The sequence below is a fragment of the Mya arenaria genome, chromosome 4, assembly GCF_026914265.1.
Source record: "Mya arenaria isolate MELC-2E11 chromosome 4, ASM2691426v1".
Lineage (NCBI taxonomy): Eukaryota > Metazoa > Mollusca > Bivalvia > Myida > Myidae > Mya > Mya arenaria.
Genome location: NC_069125.1, coordinates 863931 through 881874, shown reverse-complemented (window position 1 = coordinate 881874; position 17944 = coordinate 863931). Strand labels below are relative to the sequence as shown.

The 17944-nt window shown below is 34.7% G+C and overlaps 2 protein-coding genes across 2 annotated transcripts; both read left to right on the top strand.

The window, feature by feature from the left end:
* Positions 1-2274: 2274 nt before the first annotated feature.
* Positions 2275-4920, top strand: LOC128232839 (uncharacterized). The gene is made up of 3 exons (XM_052946606.1): positions 2275-2308; positions 2927-4225; positions 4640-4920. Exons 1-3 carry the CDS (start codon positions 2278-2280, stop codon positions 4828-4830), a joined length of 1521 nt encoding a protein of 506 aa, XP_052802566.1. The 5' UTR covers positions 2275-2277; the 3' UTR covers positions 4831-4920.
* Positions 4921-7019: 2099 nt separating this feature from the next.
* Positions 7020-13246, top strand: LOC128232618 (fatty acid-binding protein, heart-like). Its single transcript, XM_052946281.1, has 4 exons — positions 7020-7269; positions 10511-10698; positions 11066-11167; positions 12346-13246. Exons 1-4 carry the CDS (start codon positions 7200-7202, stop codon positions 12394-12396), a joined length of 411 nt encoding a protein of 136 aa, XP_052802241.1. The 5' UTR covers positions 7020-7199; the 3' UTR covers positions 12397-13246.
* Positions 13247-17944: the final 4698 nt, after the last annotated feature.

The following is a 17944-nucleotide window of genomic DNA, read 5'->3' as shown; positions in this document are numbered from 1 at the left end:
AAGATTTAGTCATCCCGGCCCTATATTTAACCCGGTATCGGTCAGTGAAGAAAAGGCTGCACACCTCCGGCCCCATATTTGCCAAGGTATCGGTCAGTGAATAAAGAAATGGTCAACCCGGCCCCATATTTGACCCAGTGTCGGTCAGTGAATAAAGGATTGGTAACCCCCGGCCCCATATTTGACCCAGTATCGGACAGTGAATAAAGGATTGGTCAACCCGGCCCCATATTTGACCCGGCATCGGTCATTGAATAAAGATTTGGTTAACCCGGCCCCATATTTGACCCGGTATCGGTCAGTGAGTATAGATTTAGTCATCCCGGCCCCATATTTAATCCGGTATCGGTCAGTGAAGAAAAGGCTGCTCAACCCCGGCCCCATATTTGACAAGGTATCGGTCAGTGAATAAAGAAATGGCCACCCCCGGCCCCATATTTGACCCAGTATCGGTCAGTGAGTAAAGGATTGGTCACCCCCGGCCCCATAGTTGACCCGGCATCGGTCAGTGAATAAAGGATTGGTCAACCCAGCCCCATAGTTGACCCAGTATCGGTCAGTGAATAAAGGATTGGTCACCCCCGGCCCCATATTTGACCCATTATCGGTCAGTGAATAAAGGATTGGTCAACTCGGCCCCATATTTGACCCGGAATCGGTCAGTGAATAAAGATTTAGTCATCCCGGCCCTATATTTAGCCCGGTATCGGTCAGTGAAGAAAAGGCTGCTCGCCCCCGGCCCCATATCTAACCCGGTATCGGTCAATGAATAAAGAAATGGTCACCCCCGGCCCCATATTTGACCCGGTATCGGACAGTGAATAAAGGATTGGTCACCCCGGCCCCATATTTGACCCAGTATCGGTCAGTGAATAAAGGATTGGTCAACCCGGCCCCATATTTGACCCGGCATTGGTCAGTGAGTAAAGATTTAGTCATCCCGGCCCTATATTTAACCCGGTATCGGTCAGTGAAGAAAAGGCTGCTCACCCCGGCCCCATATTAGACAAGATATCGGTCAGTGAATAAAGAAATGGTCACCCCCGGCCCCATATTTGACAAGGTATCGGTCAGTGAATAAAGGATTGGCCACCCCCGGCCCCATATTTGACCCAGTATCGGTCAGTGAATAAAGGATTGGTAACCCCCGGCCCCATATTTGACCCGGTATCGGTCAGTGAATAAAGGATTGGTCATCCCGGCCCCATTTTTGACACGGTATCTGACTGTGAATTAAGGATTGGTCACCCCCGGCCCCATATTTGACCCGGTATCGGACTGTGAACAAAGGATTTGTCACTCCGGCCCCATATTTGACCCGATATTGGTCAGTGAATAAAGGATTGGTCACCCCATAGTCGACATAACGAGTGTTTACTGTATTTTAACAACGTGTATGGGCTGTATATATTCATATATATCAGTATTTATTAGAAGCCCATAACCGATATTAAAATACAGTCAAAACTCGCTATGTCAAAGTCGTTGTGACCTTAGAAAAAAACTTCGAGATAACGAACATTCGATAAAACCGAAATATAAAACATGATTTACTTAATCTGAAATATTCGAAAACAGTTCGGCATAACCAGAATATCGAGATAACAGATTTCGACATATCGAGTTTCGACTGTCAACATCAAACATCTTATGCTCTAGAACTTGTATGTATACATTGGGGATCTAAAGTAACTCTAACATTGTTCGAAAAAACTTGATGATAAAGAAGGTCACTTTTAAACGATTATGTATCAAGGTTGTGACGTTAATGTCTGATATATTACACAAAACTCGATTATTCAACTTGCCCAAAAACCAACTTTGTTCAGCGCTGAACTGAATTTGAAAAATGTATCAAACATGATATTTAGTTCTTTGAATTCTGTTAAGGAAACGTGCATATTTTACACTATTAAGCCTTTATAATCAGATATACGAGTGCCCACCAATTTAATAAAAACAACAACATACATGTATACAACCATAAAAAGCTTCAATTAGGAACAAGCTATTACGACAGTCATTAATAGTATTTTGTGGTCATTTTCATGCGCCTGTACATGGGTCAACTCGTTAATTGAAAAGGTCAGAACTTGCGAACAGGCGCTGTAACGTTTCGTCCATGTAAACAGTTGACAGTTATGAAGTTGTTTTTCTCCGTTTCTGGCATATAAAACATACGCACATCCCCCGCCTCTGATTTGCTTTGATACAGAAAAATAGTCTTACTGTTTAATTATTGTTTGCCATTAAGTTGTTTCGAGGCAGTGTACAAGCATGGAATTAGTTTTGTTTGTTTCCCTTTTTGGTAAGTAAATGATCTTGTGAAATTTGTTTAACTGGTAATACTATATATACTGTCACACATCATCATTCTACATAACAAAATAAACAACGATGTGTTTGTTATAGTAAATACTGTACATAAAATAAACAGATCGTTGATAATTAAATGCGAGCCATCTTTTTTGTTAAATACATACGCAGTGAGTAACTTTATTAATTAAACATCACTGTTCTATTAATAGCTACAAATATTAAGTGTGTTAAGGTAAATTTAGCAATGATGTATAATCACTCTAAGTTACGCTCAATAGTAATAAAATACTTTGATAGTTAATTAATTCTAAGCAAAGGTGATCATCACATAGCTTGGACAATAAAATATGGCCATTCAGTCCTTTGATAGTGTTTAAAAAAAGACATAATATTTCATTTCAATACAATTATAAGAAATTTACTTGAAAAAATATAATTACATATATATTTCTTGTCATATTATTACGTTTTAAACAATATAAAAGGTCTAAATGGCCATATTTTAGTGTCCAAGCTATGTTACGATCACCTCTGATTCTAAGTATTTATCTTAACTTGAGTGTGCCTGTGTATCCTTAAGCTAAGTCTTCCAATTCATCATTTTAAGGTACTGTTTTCTCAGCGACCTCAACATCAAAAAGTACAGGAGTTATCTTGCAAGCAAAGCCAACAGTTACAACAACTTTGCCCGTAAGCAGTAATGTAATAAATGCTACAGAGATTGAAAGTGGACAAAGTTACAGCGGTGAATATAGTGGAAATGAAACTTATGGATCAGTAGACAATATGGTTGATAATATTGCAACGAATATGTCTGAAAAAGATATCCATAACGCCGAGGGTGTTGGTCCAGAATTCAGCCGAAAGAGTGGAAGTGTTGCGATCGGAGAAATAACGATTATGAAAGAAACAAAGATTGCCGGCAAGCCAAAAGCAGATGATTTTGAAAATAAGGTAAATGGAAAGGAAAGGGAAATGGACAGGCAAAGCACTAAGAGAGAATTCGGTCAGGTAAAAAATGCGACGTATGTTCCAAAGTGCAGTGAAGTTGATGATCCTTTTGTACAGTGTGCTATGGACTTTCCTCTAGACGTAATAATTCCTCCCATGAAACCTTTAGAAACTGCAGATGATGCGAACAATTATTCAAGCGTAAAAAATGACACGGACAAGAAACCACAATATATGACCACGACAAAGCAGACACAATACACTTCATCATCTATTAGTGAGCAATCACAGCCCTCCGATAAAGGGACAATCACAGTACCGTTAAGCCAAACTGACATCACTCTGACATCAACCCAATCGTCAGCAGTCGATCCAACTGGCCCTTCATCCTCTTCATCTGATGTTACTACTACATCGGTTTCGCAAGGTGATGCGATGACATCAACAGTCGAGATGCGAACAAATCAAAGTCAAACATCAACCGCTAATGTGCAGTATATTACAACAGTTGCAGCAGCAGCAGCAGCAGCTGAAACAATAGAATCAGCGATAACAACAGCATCACCAACCGCTAGTGACGCACTTCAGACAACGGAGTCGCAGACAACATCACAAAACAACGATCAACAGACGACACATTTACAGACTACAACAATTTTGTCAAATCAAGAAACAAAACAAAAAGACACTCTAGGACAGACAACCGTTCAAACACAGGAACAGGCAACACAGCACGTAAATCAAAACCAGAGCACACCAACAACGCAGACCGTTCAAGCCGTTCAAACACAGGAACTGACAACACAGCAAGTAAATCAAAACCAGAGCACCCCAACAACGCAGACCGTTCAAGCCCAAGGGGAGTTGCAAACATGCCCAGTATTGTCGTGTTCCACAGAGTGTCCACATGGAATCAGACTAGACAGCAACGGCTGTCCTACATGCATGTGCCTTTGTAAGCATACATATTTTTCTATATATTCATAAGTCTTAATATTCAGTCATCGTGAGGAGAACATGCTGTTATACTCGTATTTTATTTTACAATTTAGGTGCTTTTACTTTAAGATTTTACTTTTTAAATACATAAAGTAGGCTTTATTATTAAGAAAAAAATGTTATTCGTTGTTCTCTTCACTGAACTGTGCTACATGTATTGTTTAGGCCTGTTTGGAGGCACAAGGTAAGAACCAGACGACATTAAACAAGAGACTCAATAGCACTAATGTACACACGTATCAAAATAGCTTTATAATCAATCTATCCTATACTAGATTCTTAATGCCGAGAGCTAGGCAAGTTTTAGCTACTGGTGACATATGTTGTTAGGTCTTTAAGTTTGATATGTTGTAACTTTCCTCGATTTCAGTGTCCCCATCCTGCCCACCGGTGTTTCCTTTGTCGCGTTTGATCTGTTTCCTCCAGGCACGCTCCAGTCTGTCATGCGTCTCGGACGCAGACTGCAAGGCCAACCGGATATGTTGCCCAGGCGGGTGCGGGCCAATATGTCGGCGGAAGTCCAATAATCGTAGATCAATGTTGCTTTCAATACTGGACTAGATGTTTACTGTTATGTGTTGTAAATAACCTTTAATTCTAAAATTAGACATGGTGAATTATTTGTTGTTAATTACTATGACATTAATACTAATAAAATCAAATGGTGTATTAACGTTCCGTGTCATACCAAAATTAAACCTTGAATTTATTGAAGCACTTATCCCAAACATTACTTGTTATGAAAGAGAACGCATTAAATACCAGTATTATTTCATCGAAAACTGATAAGAAACCGTACAATTTTGTTAAAGCCAAACATATTCCGATTTTGTCCTGTTTCTCTCGGCCATAATGTGAGGGATAATTGGCTCTCTCTGGAGTATTCTTCCCCTGATCGTGTTTTTCTTTGTGTGATTTATGATCTTAGGACTTTGTGTTGTGACACAAGGCCCTTAATAACCGCACATTTACATTTTTCCTTTTTTTAATGTACGATTTGCATTTAATTCTCTTTCGATACAGTTTGAACGGTGACATAATGGACTTAATTTCTAATGAATAAATAACGTCAGCTTATTTCAGTCTAAAGGTGCCCTGTATTTATACAGCTACTTCGGAAAAGCCATGTGTCACGTACATTTTTTGCATCTCATGTGAAATACAGCATGGTTGGGCAAGGACATTATGAGTAATCTTTGCACTCTTAAATCATTTGAAAGAAATGTTTTGCCAGTGAATGCATTTTGGTTAATTTCTGTTGTTTTTATCACCGTAAACAAACTCACAGCATGTGGCTAGGCTTGTCCATGTACTTTCCAATGAATCATTCATCCGGAACGTTAATTGCGAACGAAAAATCATTATTGATGTTATTTGAACGTGTAAGTTATATTCTGTGTTGAAACTTTATTGAGGCATCCATACAGAAAGAAATAGTTAATTCCAATAAACAAGTCCAATCAAGTTTTAAATAGGTATTTATAATTATATATTGTATATGAGAGATAAAACATAAACCTTTAAAATAAAAATGTCTAAATATATACATATATGTATAATAATAATACGTGAATATGTATACGCTACCTTAAAACTGGTGGCCAAATATTATTTGGCACATTTAAAAGGGTATGCTGCGTGGAAAAAATAAAAATAAAAATAAACCTAACCTGAATAATAGTTTCTGCAATCACTAATCGAGTAATCTTAATCATTATTCAAAACATCTGGCCTTGAAAGATGTTAAAAAGGTTAGTTTTATGTCCGATTGTAGTTGTATTAAAGAACATTAGCACAAAGTGCAAATGATATACTTATAATTCAGTCATTTAGTTTACTTATTAGTCCGGGTCCCCAGGTATCTCGATATATTGGATGCCATAAAAGATGTTTAAATATTGATGATGATGATGATGATGATGATGATGATGATGATGATGATGATTCTTCTTCTTCTTCTTCTTCTTCTTCTTCTTCTTCTTCTTCTTCTTCATCTTCTTCTTCTTCTTCTTCTTCTTCTTCTTCTTCTTCTTCTTCTTATAATTTTTATTATAATTATTATTATTTATTATTATTATTATTAATAATAATAATTATTATTATTATTATTATTATTATTATTATTATTATTATTTTTATAAATTATATTATTATTATTTTTTATCATTATTATTATTAATTATTATTATTACTATTATTATAAGTTTAATTAGTTTTATTATTTTCACTTTTATTATTATTATTATTATTATTATTATTTTTATTATTATTATTATTATTATTATTATTATTATTATTATCATCATTATTATTATTATTATTAGTTTTATTATTTTTATAATTTTAACTTTTATTTTTATTATTATTATTATTATTATTATTATTATTATTATTATTATTATTATTATTATTATTATCATCATCATTATCATCATAATTATAAAATATTAACTCACTTCCTTGTGGATTAATGTTCATGCTGTCAGAATCATGTTTTAGATTCCTCTCATTATCTGCTATTAGTTCAAAAAGAAAAAGGGAAGATATGACCTCTGAAGAGTGCGTTGTTTGTTAATGTTTATGTTACATCTCTCGAACACTAATTAAAAAATTAAGGTACATACTCCTGCCTGTCAACACTGTTAATGGTAAATTCACGAATGATTAATACATATTCCCCGAGTATTGGTCATGACAGCGCTAAGGTATTCCTCAAATACCAGACGCCTCTTCCAGTATAAATATCTGAACATTCGGCTTGTGGAGATAGAGAGGATAGCGTTCTAGACTCTGCCTTGCGCTTTTACCGAATTATTTTCTGGTCTACATTTTGCCGGGAGGTTTTTCTGAAGCACACGTGTTTAAATTATTTTATTACAAAAAGGTGTATGTTTTAGTATTTAAGATTTCTTTTTCATTTATCTAAAAGAATGGTGAGCGTTGTTGGAAAATGGAAGATAGAAAAATCGGAAAACTTTGAAGAATATATGAAGGCAATAGGTAAGTATGATGTTAACGATCTTTTTGACTCGCTACTTGACATTAATGATGCGGTTGTTGTTGTGTTTATTGTCTTGTTCACAAACAGCTTCACTAATGTCATGAGCTTAAAGTAGTCACCGTCAATCTCGGTCAATACCTGACTTTTACTATGAATTTTGAAAAACAAATATGTGCATTACATGTAAATACGTACAGTCAGTATTTTCAGAATTAATCAAATACTTTATTTTTTATAACTAATATAATCTTGTTTTCAAGCTTGCGTATAATGACAAATTTTATATTTTTTTCCAAAATAAAGCAATATATATTTTTTCTTCTTCAGAATGTTTCATATGATTGATATTGGTAGTAAAACACTCTTTTTCTACTCAGCTACTTAGTGAATGTGTGCTAAGTTTTACTCACGAGCCTTCGCTCCACTCATATCGAAATTACTTTAAAAAAGTGAAAAAATATCATGAACCTAGCTAACACGCCTATGTGTAATAAACTGCAGAGCCAATGCCACATTCCTGCCAAACCTCAGAAAGCATATTTGCTGCAATTCTTGAAATACTGACTGCATGCTATTGCTTGGTCATCAAAATGTAAAAGTACCCAGTTTCGATTCAATAACCCATTAGCTTTATATGATATAAAATCATTAATACATGTATGCAACATCGTTTATATATTTCCATTAGGACCCATAATAAATAAAAAATATATGAACAAGTGATTACGCCTAGTGACAGACCATTATACGCGTGTGGGAAGTACATTAGCACAACCGTAAGGGCATTGACAGCTGAAATAATGGTCATAGAAGCTCGCTTGTCATTACTGTAATACTGCTAATTAATATAAATGTTCTTCATAATGATTTGGCTGAGTATGAAGTTTATATTACTGATTCCATTTTAAAGGAGAACAATAAAGGTTGAGGCATGTTTTAACTGCATTTTCGTGTTTAAATCATTTGACATTAATGACATCAAAACGAACAAAAAATGCATAAGATTAAGGAACAGATTAGAATATTAGCGATATGTTGGTGCTTGGAGAAGTGGGGAATTTGTGACCACGTAGCTACTAATTACAAAATCCATTTATAAAGGCTTAAATTATACTATTTGTACCTAATCATATGCTTTATTTTGGTTTTTATCATCTAAGTCAAATGATAAAACATGATAATGCATTAAATTAAAAAAATGCATCGACCTATTTTGTGTCCCTTAAAAATGAATAAAACAAGCTTATACATAAATTGGGAAATGAGCATGTCTGGATGGAATCTGATTGAAGGTCCCATTTTGTTGGTGCTTTCAAAGGTTTAATCTCAGCCTTATCATTTTGACATAGCTTAGTCGTAGACGGCGTGCCAATTTCTTAGTCGCTTAGACCATAACTCGAGAATCGTTAAACACATTTGCCAGAACGCTATTCACCAGAAACAAATTTTGAAAAAAGGCATATGTGCACCACCTTTAATCATTTTGGAAAAATTAAATGTAAAGATTTAAAGAAAAACGGACGAGCATTTCCATTCGCTAGCAGTGTAACATTTCGTGTTCTACCTTCCTACTTCTGCCTGGCGTCTTTATTCGTACGTTCTTCGTATGCTTCCGCTCTTCTTATCTTGTCTTGTCGGTTGATTCGCTCTTGTTCTTTTGCCCATTCCATTTGATTCCTTATCAGTCTTTCATGTTGTCATCACTGTCGGGTTAGATCTTAAACCGTATTGTAATGCGCTTTAAGATGATTAATGAGGTCTAGTGGTATTGGAGATGTCGGTTTCATGGCCCCTCCAAAAGAACTGATGTCTGCCCTGTTTATGGACTCGGAATTGATTTATATCATATCAGCATTCAGTTGTATTCGTGCTCGAGCTAAAATAAATCAGTGTAAACTAAAACTCTTGTTGCGAACTGAATAGGCATTCTTGGCAATAAAAAAATAATAATTTCGATAAGGCATTTCTGGAGTTATCATTTTTTCATCTACTCAATAACCGAAGCTAATTGAAACTGGTTACTAAAACCAAGAATGATACTAATTGCTAATCAAGGAAACGATTCCCTTGGCAACCGAGAAGACGAAGAATTTGAGTTTGGAAACATATTCCCCAGACGCTGAGTTTATATTTCTCAATTAAACTTGATACACCTTAATTGTTTAGCATCATGATCCATTTTTGTGAAACATTTCTGCTTTATTCTTCGCATATATTTTTAGTGGAAGTCCATTTCTTAGGCTTTTCTCTAACAAATACATATTTTTAATCTGTAAACTGTTTGGGAGTGCATTGGAATTTATAAACGTTCAGAGTCGTAAATCGCACCTGCGAAGCAGTTATTTTTGGAGACACTTACATTGTATCGTGAATTCGTTTTAGAGGGACAGTCTAGAGATTTGTTGCAGCATTGAATGATAAACACATATGAGGTGCAAATACGACAAATTATTTCTTCAAGTATCTTAAATAGATTGTTTTTTATATAAACGCAAACAAAATTAATACTTTAGAGTATAATGTATTACAATTGTACAGGAAATAGTCAATAAAGTTTTATTAAACTATTATATTGTCTTCATTAGCGATATTCTGTCCGCAGCTGTCCATTCTTAGACATGTGTGTCAAAATTTGATAACGCACACATGCAATGCATTATCAAAAATATACGGTACATTTCAATATGCTTTAGGTTTTTCACATGAAACGTGAGCGACCCAACACAAAAACGTGATTTCAGGATTTTAATTTGCTGCGTTTCGTTCAGGGTGCATAAGACGGCAGGATTGGCAAGTCGACGCTCAGAACGTGGCATTTTAACGATAAAAACACCATCATACCCAAGTTTTGGTAAACTGATGATCAAATTTCCAAATGTAATTCCTTTTCCACCAGCCCCTCATGTTTCTGATCGAGGATGACCTCCATTTACCACTCAAGCAATATATCAAAAATCATGAAACAATATTCTTCACGTATTATTTCCTTTGCTTTCCGCTTAAGGCGTGTAGGCGACCTTGCGCCAATATTAAAGTATCTGTTGGAGCGATCGTGGAAAACCAACTAGACAAGCATCATATTAACATATAATATTTCAGATGTCCTGTGTTCCCTTTAGGTGAATTAGGCGATAAGCGAGCGCACATCCACACGTATCTGTTGGAGAGATGTGGGATAGCAACTTATTACATATATGGCATTTAATTACAACGGTGTTATTCTCCATGCTTTCTCTTTAGGTGTTAGTGACGATAAACGGGCGGACGCTCACAAGTATCTGTCCGACGGCTCCGGAATGACCCAGGAGTTCACGGCGGACGGTGATACGTGGACGATGACGTCTTCAACCGTAATGGGCGCAAAGTCTCTGACCTTCAAGCTAGGACAGGCCATTGACTCAATCACGCTTGATGGACGAAAAGTGAAAGTATGAACTAACATATTCCTTGTAGTGGTTTGTTTGGCCATGAGGGCAACATAGCAGTGCCACATTTTGTATTAACTAAAGACAACATATGTATTTGTTGTAGGTGTTTAAAAACAAAAACAAAAACAAGATTGATAGCATTTAAAGTATTAAATAAATTAGACTTACCATGGACATTTTAGAGACCTTATAAGTTTTGTTTCTCCATAAATACATAGAAAGAGCAATAATTTATATTTTTAAGCCAAATATCAGATTCAGCACAAAATATTTATATTTTTACAGGTTATTATTGTAGATAACAAACGCCTTTGTTTGTATTTTAGATTACAATCGGGGTGTTTAGCAATTATTTGAAATATTATAGGTTGTGTTTTCTGTTGACGGAGACAAACTGGTAGAGAAGCAGTCCGGAGATGGTTTTGAGTGTCAACACGTGCGCCAGGGGTCTGGGGGCACGCTAACCATGGTATGACGTCACATTTATTTCATTAGCATGTCACAGGAGTTAATATGAATGGAATGCCAAACATTAACTTAATGTTTATTTTGATGTTAAAATCTGGCGTTCATCATCGAATGGAAGCAGAAGTGTTCTTATTGCGATCAATTATCTATTTAGACTGTTCAGAAGGCTCCAATTCCGTATCAACGTTTACTGTTTTTTTATACAAAACTATAAGTTGCAATATTATTCATCGCACCCTCAACATGAGAAGATTATATAGATTAAATTAAAGTGTGTGATAAGTCATTTATAATCTGATTTCAATCAAAAGTCACATTCTCTCTGCATGTCAAACGCTCTTAACATACTCGAAAGCATGCTCAATCAGTACGTTCTTATGTTATAATGATTTACGCTCGAAGTTATCGCTCTCCAGATCGAACGGTACAATACAGCGATAGTAGTGTATGATTCAAAATTTTAGTGTGTTTGTAGACTAGGTTTATATGGTAACGTAGGGGGGGGGGGGTTAAACGCAACTGATTCACAATATGATTTTGTAAAACGTCTTTATTAGTTTGGAGTGACTGTATGACTTTTAAACGATATTCGTGATTTGATATTTAAACACAAGTAGAGGTCAACGTAGATTTTCGTAAACTACTTTGTTAATTTATTATAGTTGATTATAACGCTTAATTATGATCACATATTTTCCATATATATTAGTCACATCGAATAAACTATCTTACCGAATCGTCACTATCTAGCAAGACGTTTGCTACGAGCTGCGGTTTAAAATAAGCTTTATATCTTTAGGGAAGTCGAAGATATGTCGCCATGACGTCGTATTTATGAAGTAAAACTAATGTCATTGCTCGCATGTCAGGGAAGGTTATCCAGAATGCTAAATTCGTCGTCGAGAAACCTTTCGTACGAATCTTGCAACTCAACATTGCATTGCTGTAAACATTTCTTACACCTTATAGCATATCAGTGTAACTGTAATTGTTGCATTTCTCGCCGCCTAATAAACACTGCCTATCGAGTCATTACGATAAAGTATGACACAATTCTGATAACACACTACTGGCTTTTAACTTCAAGAATTATCAAGATGGAAATTCGCCTAATTTTCGGCAGTTAAAAAAATAAAATGAAAAAAAAATGTTTTTGACTTATTTCTGTTTCTCTTTCAGACCCTGACTGGAGGCGGGCAGACTTGTATACGGACATTTGTGAAATCGTGACCAATTAAAGCCATTCCTTATTTAAATAACTTTGACGGCCTGTCGGTATTTAAATACCTTATTAAAACAGTTCTTAGAGAACCAATACCTGATTCAACACAACGTAACAATTATATAAAGCTGCCAAATGCATCACAATGCTTTTGAACCAATATTGAATGTGTCTGGATGATCAAACTACAAAGGCTTTAGATACATTAATGTGCTATTTTTTATACTGTGTTCAGTGCTTTAACTGTTTTTGTTAGCAATGCTTTGTTATGCACTATGTTTTAATGTAATTATTATTGTAAGCTAAACCAATAAAATTACAAAAACATAATATTTAATTTAGTTAAGACTATATTTATCTTACATCAACTGTGAATAATTTGTACCAACTTATGCTAAGCCACTCTCGTTTGAAAGAGAGAGTTGTCTTTTTGTTTATTGGGAATCAGAGAAGCCGGTAAAGAACTTGCTCGGTTTGATGACCACAAGCCAGAATCATTTTAAGACCCGATGGAATAGCTAACAAATTGGACCCACGTGATCAAACATGCGTTTGATGTCATCATACTTTCATGTTTTGTCTATACATTTGTATTCACTAATTACAATGATTTGCAAGGCATGATCGATAACCAGCCATCGTTCACTTTCAGTTTTTACGTAGTCTGTTCTTTTTCTTTGAGCGTTTGGTTTAATAGCTACCTTACTTCTTTGCATTGAGTTTGGCTTTATACCTTGACCATTTGCGTAAACTATCCTGATCGCGCATTTCACTTTGCAGGCATGGCTCTAGAATTGTCCTTGTTTGAAAATATTCATTTTGTTCACTTTTCATTTCAAGTCTTGTTTATGGTCCTTACATTTTAGTTCGACAGAGTGGTATTGACCTTTATAGACTGTGTATCAAACATGTTTGCGCCACCTCGAGGCGCTTCTACAATATAATCGTTTATCATTTTTTATTTGCCAAAGAACAAAAGTAAAATGAACTTAAATGTTTAGTAAAAAATAAAAAAAAAACATACCATTAAACTTTTTGCGCTAACAATGTTGAAATCTGATAGTGCTCTATAGAAAATTAAGAAATAAAAAAAAATGATTTTATCTTTTTACAGAGGTATATTTGCACGCTGATATAAAACAACATGACGGAGAATTTAGGAGAAACATGACTGCTTATTTGAACAAATTAGTTCAGTAATAAACCAGTACCTATAGCCCTCAGAAGAATTATTGGTTGCTAATTTATTTAATTGACAGACATGCAGACAGTGCCTGACTGTGTGAACCTGTAGATTTATGGCATGTATGGAAGTCAAACTAAATCCTCGCATTTGTATGTCGTCTTTTATCGTGACATTTAACTCTTTGTTCATTTATTTCTATCTGGTTTAAAAATAATATAATAATGAAAACTACAGGTACAAATCCAGTCTCCAATCATTTAACGGGGAATACTCTGTTTAGAGGAACAAGGTAAAACTCTAAAAGACACAACGCCACAAAAAAGCAAAGATAGAAGTCGCCTAGGAACGGTCAGAAACACGGGTGTTAACTGGGACTTTAAACCAGTAACCGAGTACTTGATCCCACCCAATAAGTCGTTTTATGCCTTTCATGCCTTCTCTCTATCGTTTCTTGTTATTTTCCCATTCATTTCCATTCCGTCATTTCGACTTGTCCATTCACTATCCAAACTACTGCTTAGAAATTTCACCGGATTGTTATTTTTGCGTGCTGAAAAGGCATTCATGGCAAAACGAGATGTAAGAACAATTCAGATATGCTATTTCAGATGTTACTTTTCATACATCTAATCAATATCCTAACCTAATTGAAGCAGGTTTGCTGAATCCAATGATGACACTAATTGCTAACCTATAAAATATATTCCCTTGGCAGCCGAGAAGAAGAAGAATATGAGTTTGGAAACATATTTCACCGACAATGAGTTTGTATTCCTCAATAGAACTTAATATACCGTATATCGATTAGTATTATGATCCATGCTGTAAAACATTTCTGCTTTATTCTTCGCTTAATTAGTTTATTAGTGGAAACCCGTTTGTTATGCCTCTCAAAAATACTATATTTTGTTCTGGAAACCGTTTTGGAGTGCCTTGCAATTAATAAACGTTCAGGACGAATCGTAAATCGCACGTGTGAAGAGGCCTTTATTTTTCTATTAACCACTTAAAAGAAGCAGTTAAGAAGAACTGATGTTTTGTATTTTTAAATTGTAGCATTGGATGAAAAAATATATAAGATACCTATAGGAACGACAGCGGCTTCTTAAGAACTCCAACGAAATAAATGCTTTTTGAGTATGATGTATTGCCATTCTAGATTTTTGTAGAAAAATAGGCAATGGGAAGCCTAAGAGACTTGAACTAAATGATACACACTGTATTAGCTGAAGGGAACGTTTGTACCTGTAGTAGACGGTAAGAACTCAAAATAAAAATTGATACACGTCATAAAAAATATAACTGAAATTCCATTATTAGCAATGCGAAAAACAACCAACCTTTGAATTACATTTACTCATGTATAATTAAATATTATCATATGTACTGAACAATGCTTCGTCAATTAAAATGATGAGAATCAAAACACAAGCAAACAAACATTAAGCGTTATAAAAACATACTGCACATATGTAGACGTAATATTTCATGTGCGTGCGTATGTTTGTTTGTTGCGGGTATGTTCTTTTTATATCATTATTTCAATAACTTCACGAATAGTATGACGTCACATCTATGTACTAATTCCCTTATTAATGCAATATGTACAATTCTATTTAGTCTGTTTATGGGATGATCTGAAAAATCTGGATGAAAGCGAATAAGTTTAAATGATATAGTTCAATTAATATATTTGTTTTGTTTATTTGATGTTTACTGCAAAGACTAGTTAACCAGCGCTTCAACAATCTTCTTGTTTGTTACGACAACGTAACCTGCACTGTTATTAATACCACCATCAACATCATTCAATATCGTAAGAATCTATAGATTGAATAACAGCCCATGTTAAGTTCTGCTTAATCTTCGTATTTCTATCTAATATTGCATTCTCTCTGCATGTCAAAACGTTCTACATATACAGAAAGACAATTGAAATGGAACGTCAAAGACCTGTAAAACATGGGGAATCAACCTGTGTGAAATCCTATAGTAATGATTTACGGTCGAGTTCATCATTTTACGGAGTGAGCTGTTTATTACAACGATAATGGCTTAAGATATATAACATTGGCAGATTTTTCTCTCCTGGATTTCTCTATGTTTACTGTGCTGTAAATTGTTTGTAGAGTTGGGGTTTTTTTTCTAAATGAAACGCGAGTGTTAGGTAAAACAATTCTACAGGCATTTGGGATATCGTGACCAATTAAAGCCAATCCATTTTTACTTAAGCAAAACGAAACCTGATAAAACTTCACGTCACAATTTTGCTCTTGAACAAAAATCCATATTTACCTGTGTTTATCAAGTCTTTGCAGAATATTTCAATGGATATACATACACTAATGTGCATTTGTTCCACTGTACTTAGTGTTTCAACTGTAGTTAATAGCATTTCTTTGTGATTTATTGCGTTTTAATGTGATTTATTATGTACGATTAATTAATAAATTTACAAAGCATATTCACAGATTTGTTTAATGACCGCATTGAATATCAAACAAAAATGGATTATACGACCACCATTGTGTTTTGTGGCGTCATTCAAGTCATCCACTCACACTGGATAATGCTTTGCAGATAATCATTGCAATTAATAAGTCATAGTGCATTTTCAACATAAGCCCTGGCATATTCAAAATGTGTTCAACTTTACCCTGTCCACTCTTTCATAAACACCTTTTGTTCTCACTGGTTAGCACTGTTTGTGGATGTTTGCAAAAAACAGCCAGATGACAAATTTCGCTCTAAACAATTGACTATTTTTACGTTCTCCACTCTTTATATTCAGTCAATTGCTTTCAATGATTGTTGTTTTTGCCAGAGAAACGTTTTCAGCTTCTCTGATAAAGAGAGAAGCTTTAGTATTTAGTCTTTAAATACCATGGCGCATCAACAACGTCAATTTTTATACTTCTCCTTAAGATTAATACGGAATTCCGAATACCAGACAGTTTTATCTATTAAGAGGGGTATATATGCGAACAGGATGAAAAACAATTAAGAAGAAACGTGACCGCTAATTTTTAACAGCGCTGTTCGTTAACCGCGCCTTCATCTCACGTATTGATTTCTAATAAGTTTAGTTGACCGGCATGAAGACAATGCCTGAATAAACCTTTATATCATGTGTGTAGCCAAGACATTCTTGAAGGTTTTTATCAGACATTTGGCGTAAAACATTTTGAGACAACGTATTAACATGGCGGATGTGTGGCGTTTCACAAAGGCCAATTAGTTCAATTGATTGTAATAATAGTTAGGATTGTAGAAAGTACGCTTTGCATAACTCAAGAAGATAATACTCATGTAGCTTAAGTATTAGAAAAGGTCGGACCAAGATTGAATAAAGTATACATGACTTGACTTTACTGTCAGGTTCTTTCCGTCAAGACTAAAATTGCGTTAATTTTTCAAAATTATTGTTTATTTATCAAATCAAAAATGAAATGTAATTAAAAAACAAGTTGTAGTTTTTCTAGTTATAATAAATGTGATGAAAACAGTCCCATTAAAAAGGTGCTTTTAAATTATGAACCCACCACTTTGAGAGACAGTATTTCTATCATGTTTTTCGATGAAATATGGTGTTTTATCGGTGAAATAACAACAGTGAAATATCACTTTGATATTTTCACTGCAAAATAAGGAGTGAAAATATCAACTTGCAGAACTACTTTTAGATCCCTTGTAGTTACTTCCCCTTGATCAAAACAGAACACTTTACTTAGAACAAGAAAATGTTGGCAAATAAAATATTTAAAATTGAAAGAAATGTTACATAATGTTAAATAAAGATATATTTGGAAATTAACAACTTCCCGTTCATTAGAAAAATTGTTATCCCATTTTTCAAACGTTTTCTTGATCTTGAAGGTGAATATTCGAACATTTGCTTTCATACCAAACAATTACAGACAAAAACAACTGTTCGAGCATAAATAGAATGTTATATCATCGTTCAATTGTATTTTGAACTGTTTGTTGTTGTAATGCGTAATACGAACTTTCCGGAAAACTCACACAACAATTTACAGATTTAATGATATATTTTTTACCCCAACCACGCCTCACAATTTGTCAACAAACTATCGTGGTCCTAATCATTACCTGGAAATCGACAAGTCTTCAAGCAAAACAGACTGGCTCTGACAATAAGATAACTGAATATCTATGTATCATTAAACACACTCTAAAACTAAGAAAAAATGTTTAATATCTAATGATTATCCGCAATTGTTTTGCTAACACATTCGACCTTTCAAATTTCCATTCAATAAATGGCTGCGTAGTAAGTAGAAATTTGATTATGTATTCATGCCCCGCTTAAAATAAAAGTGTTTACGTTATTTTTTGGAACATAGATGCAC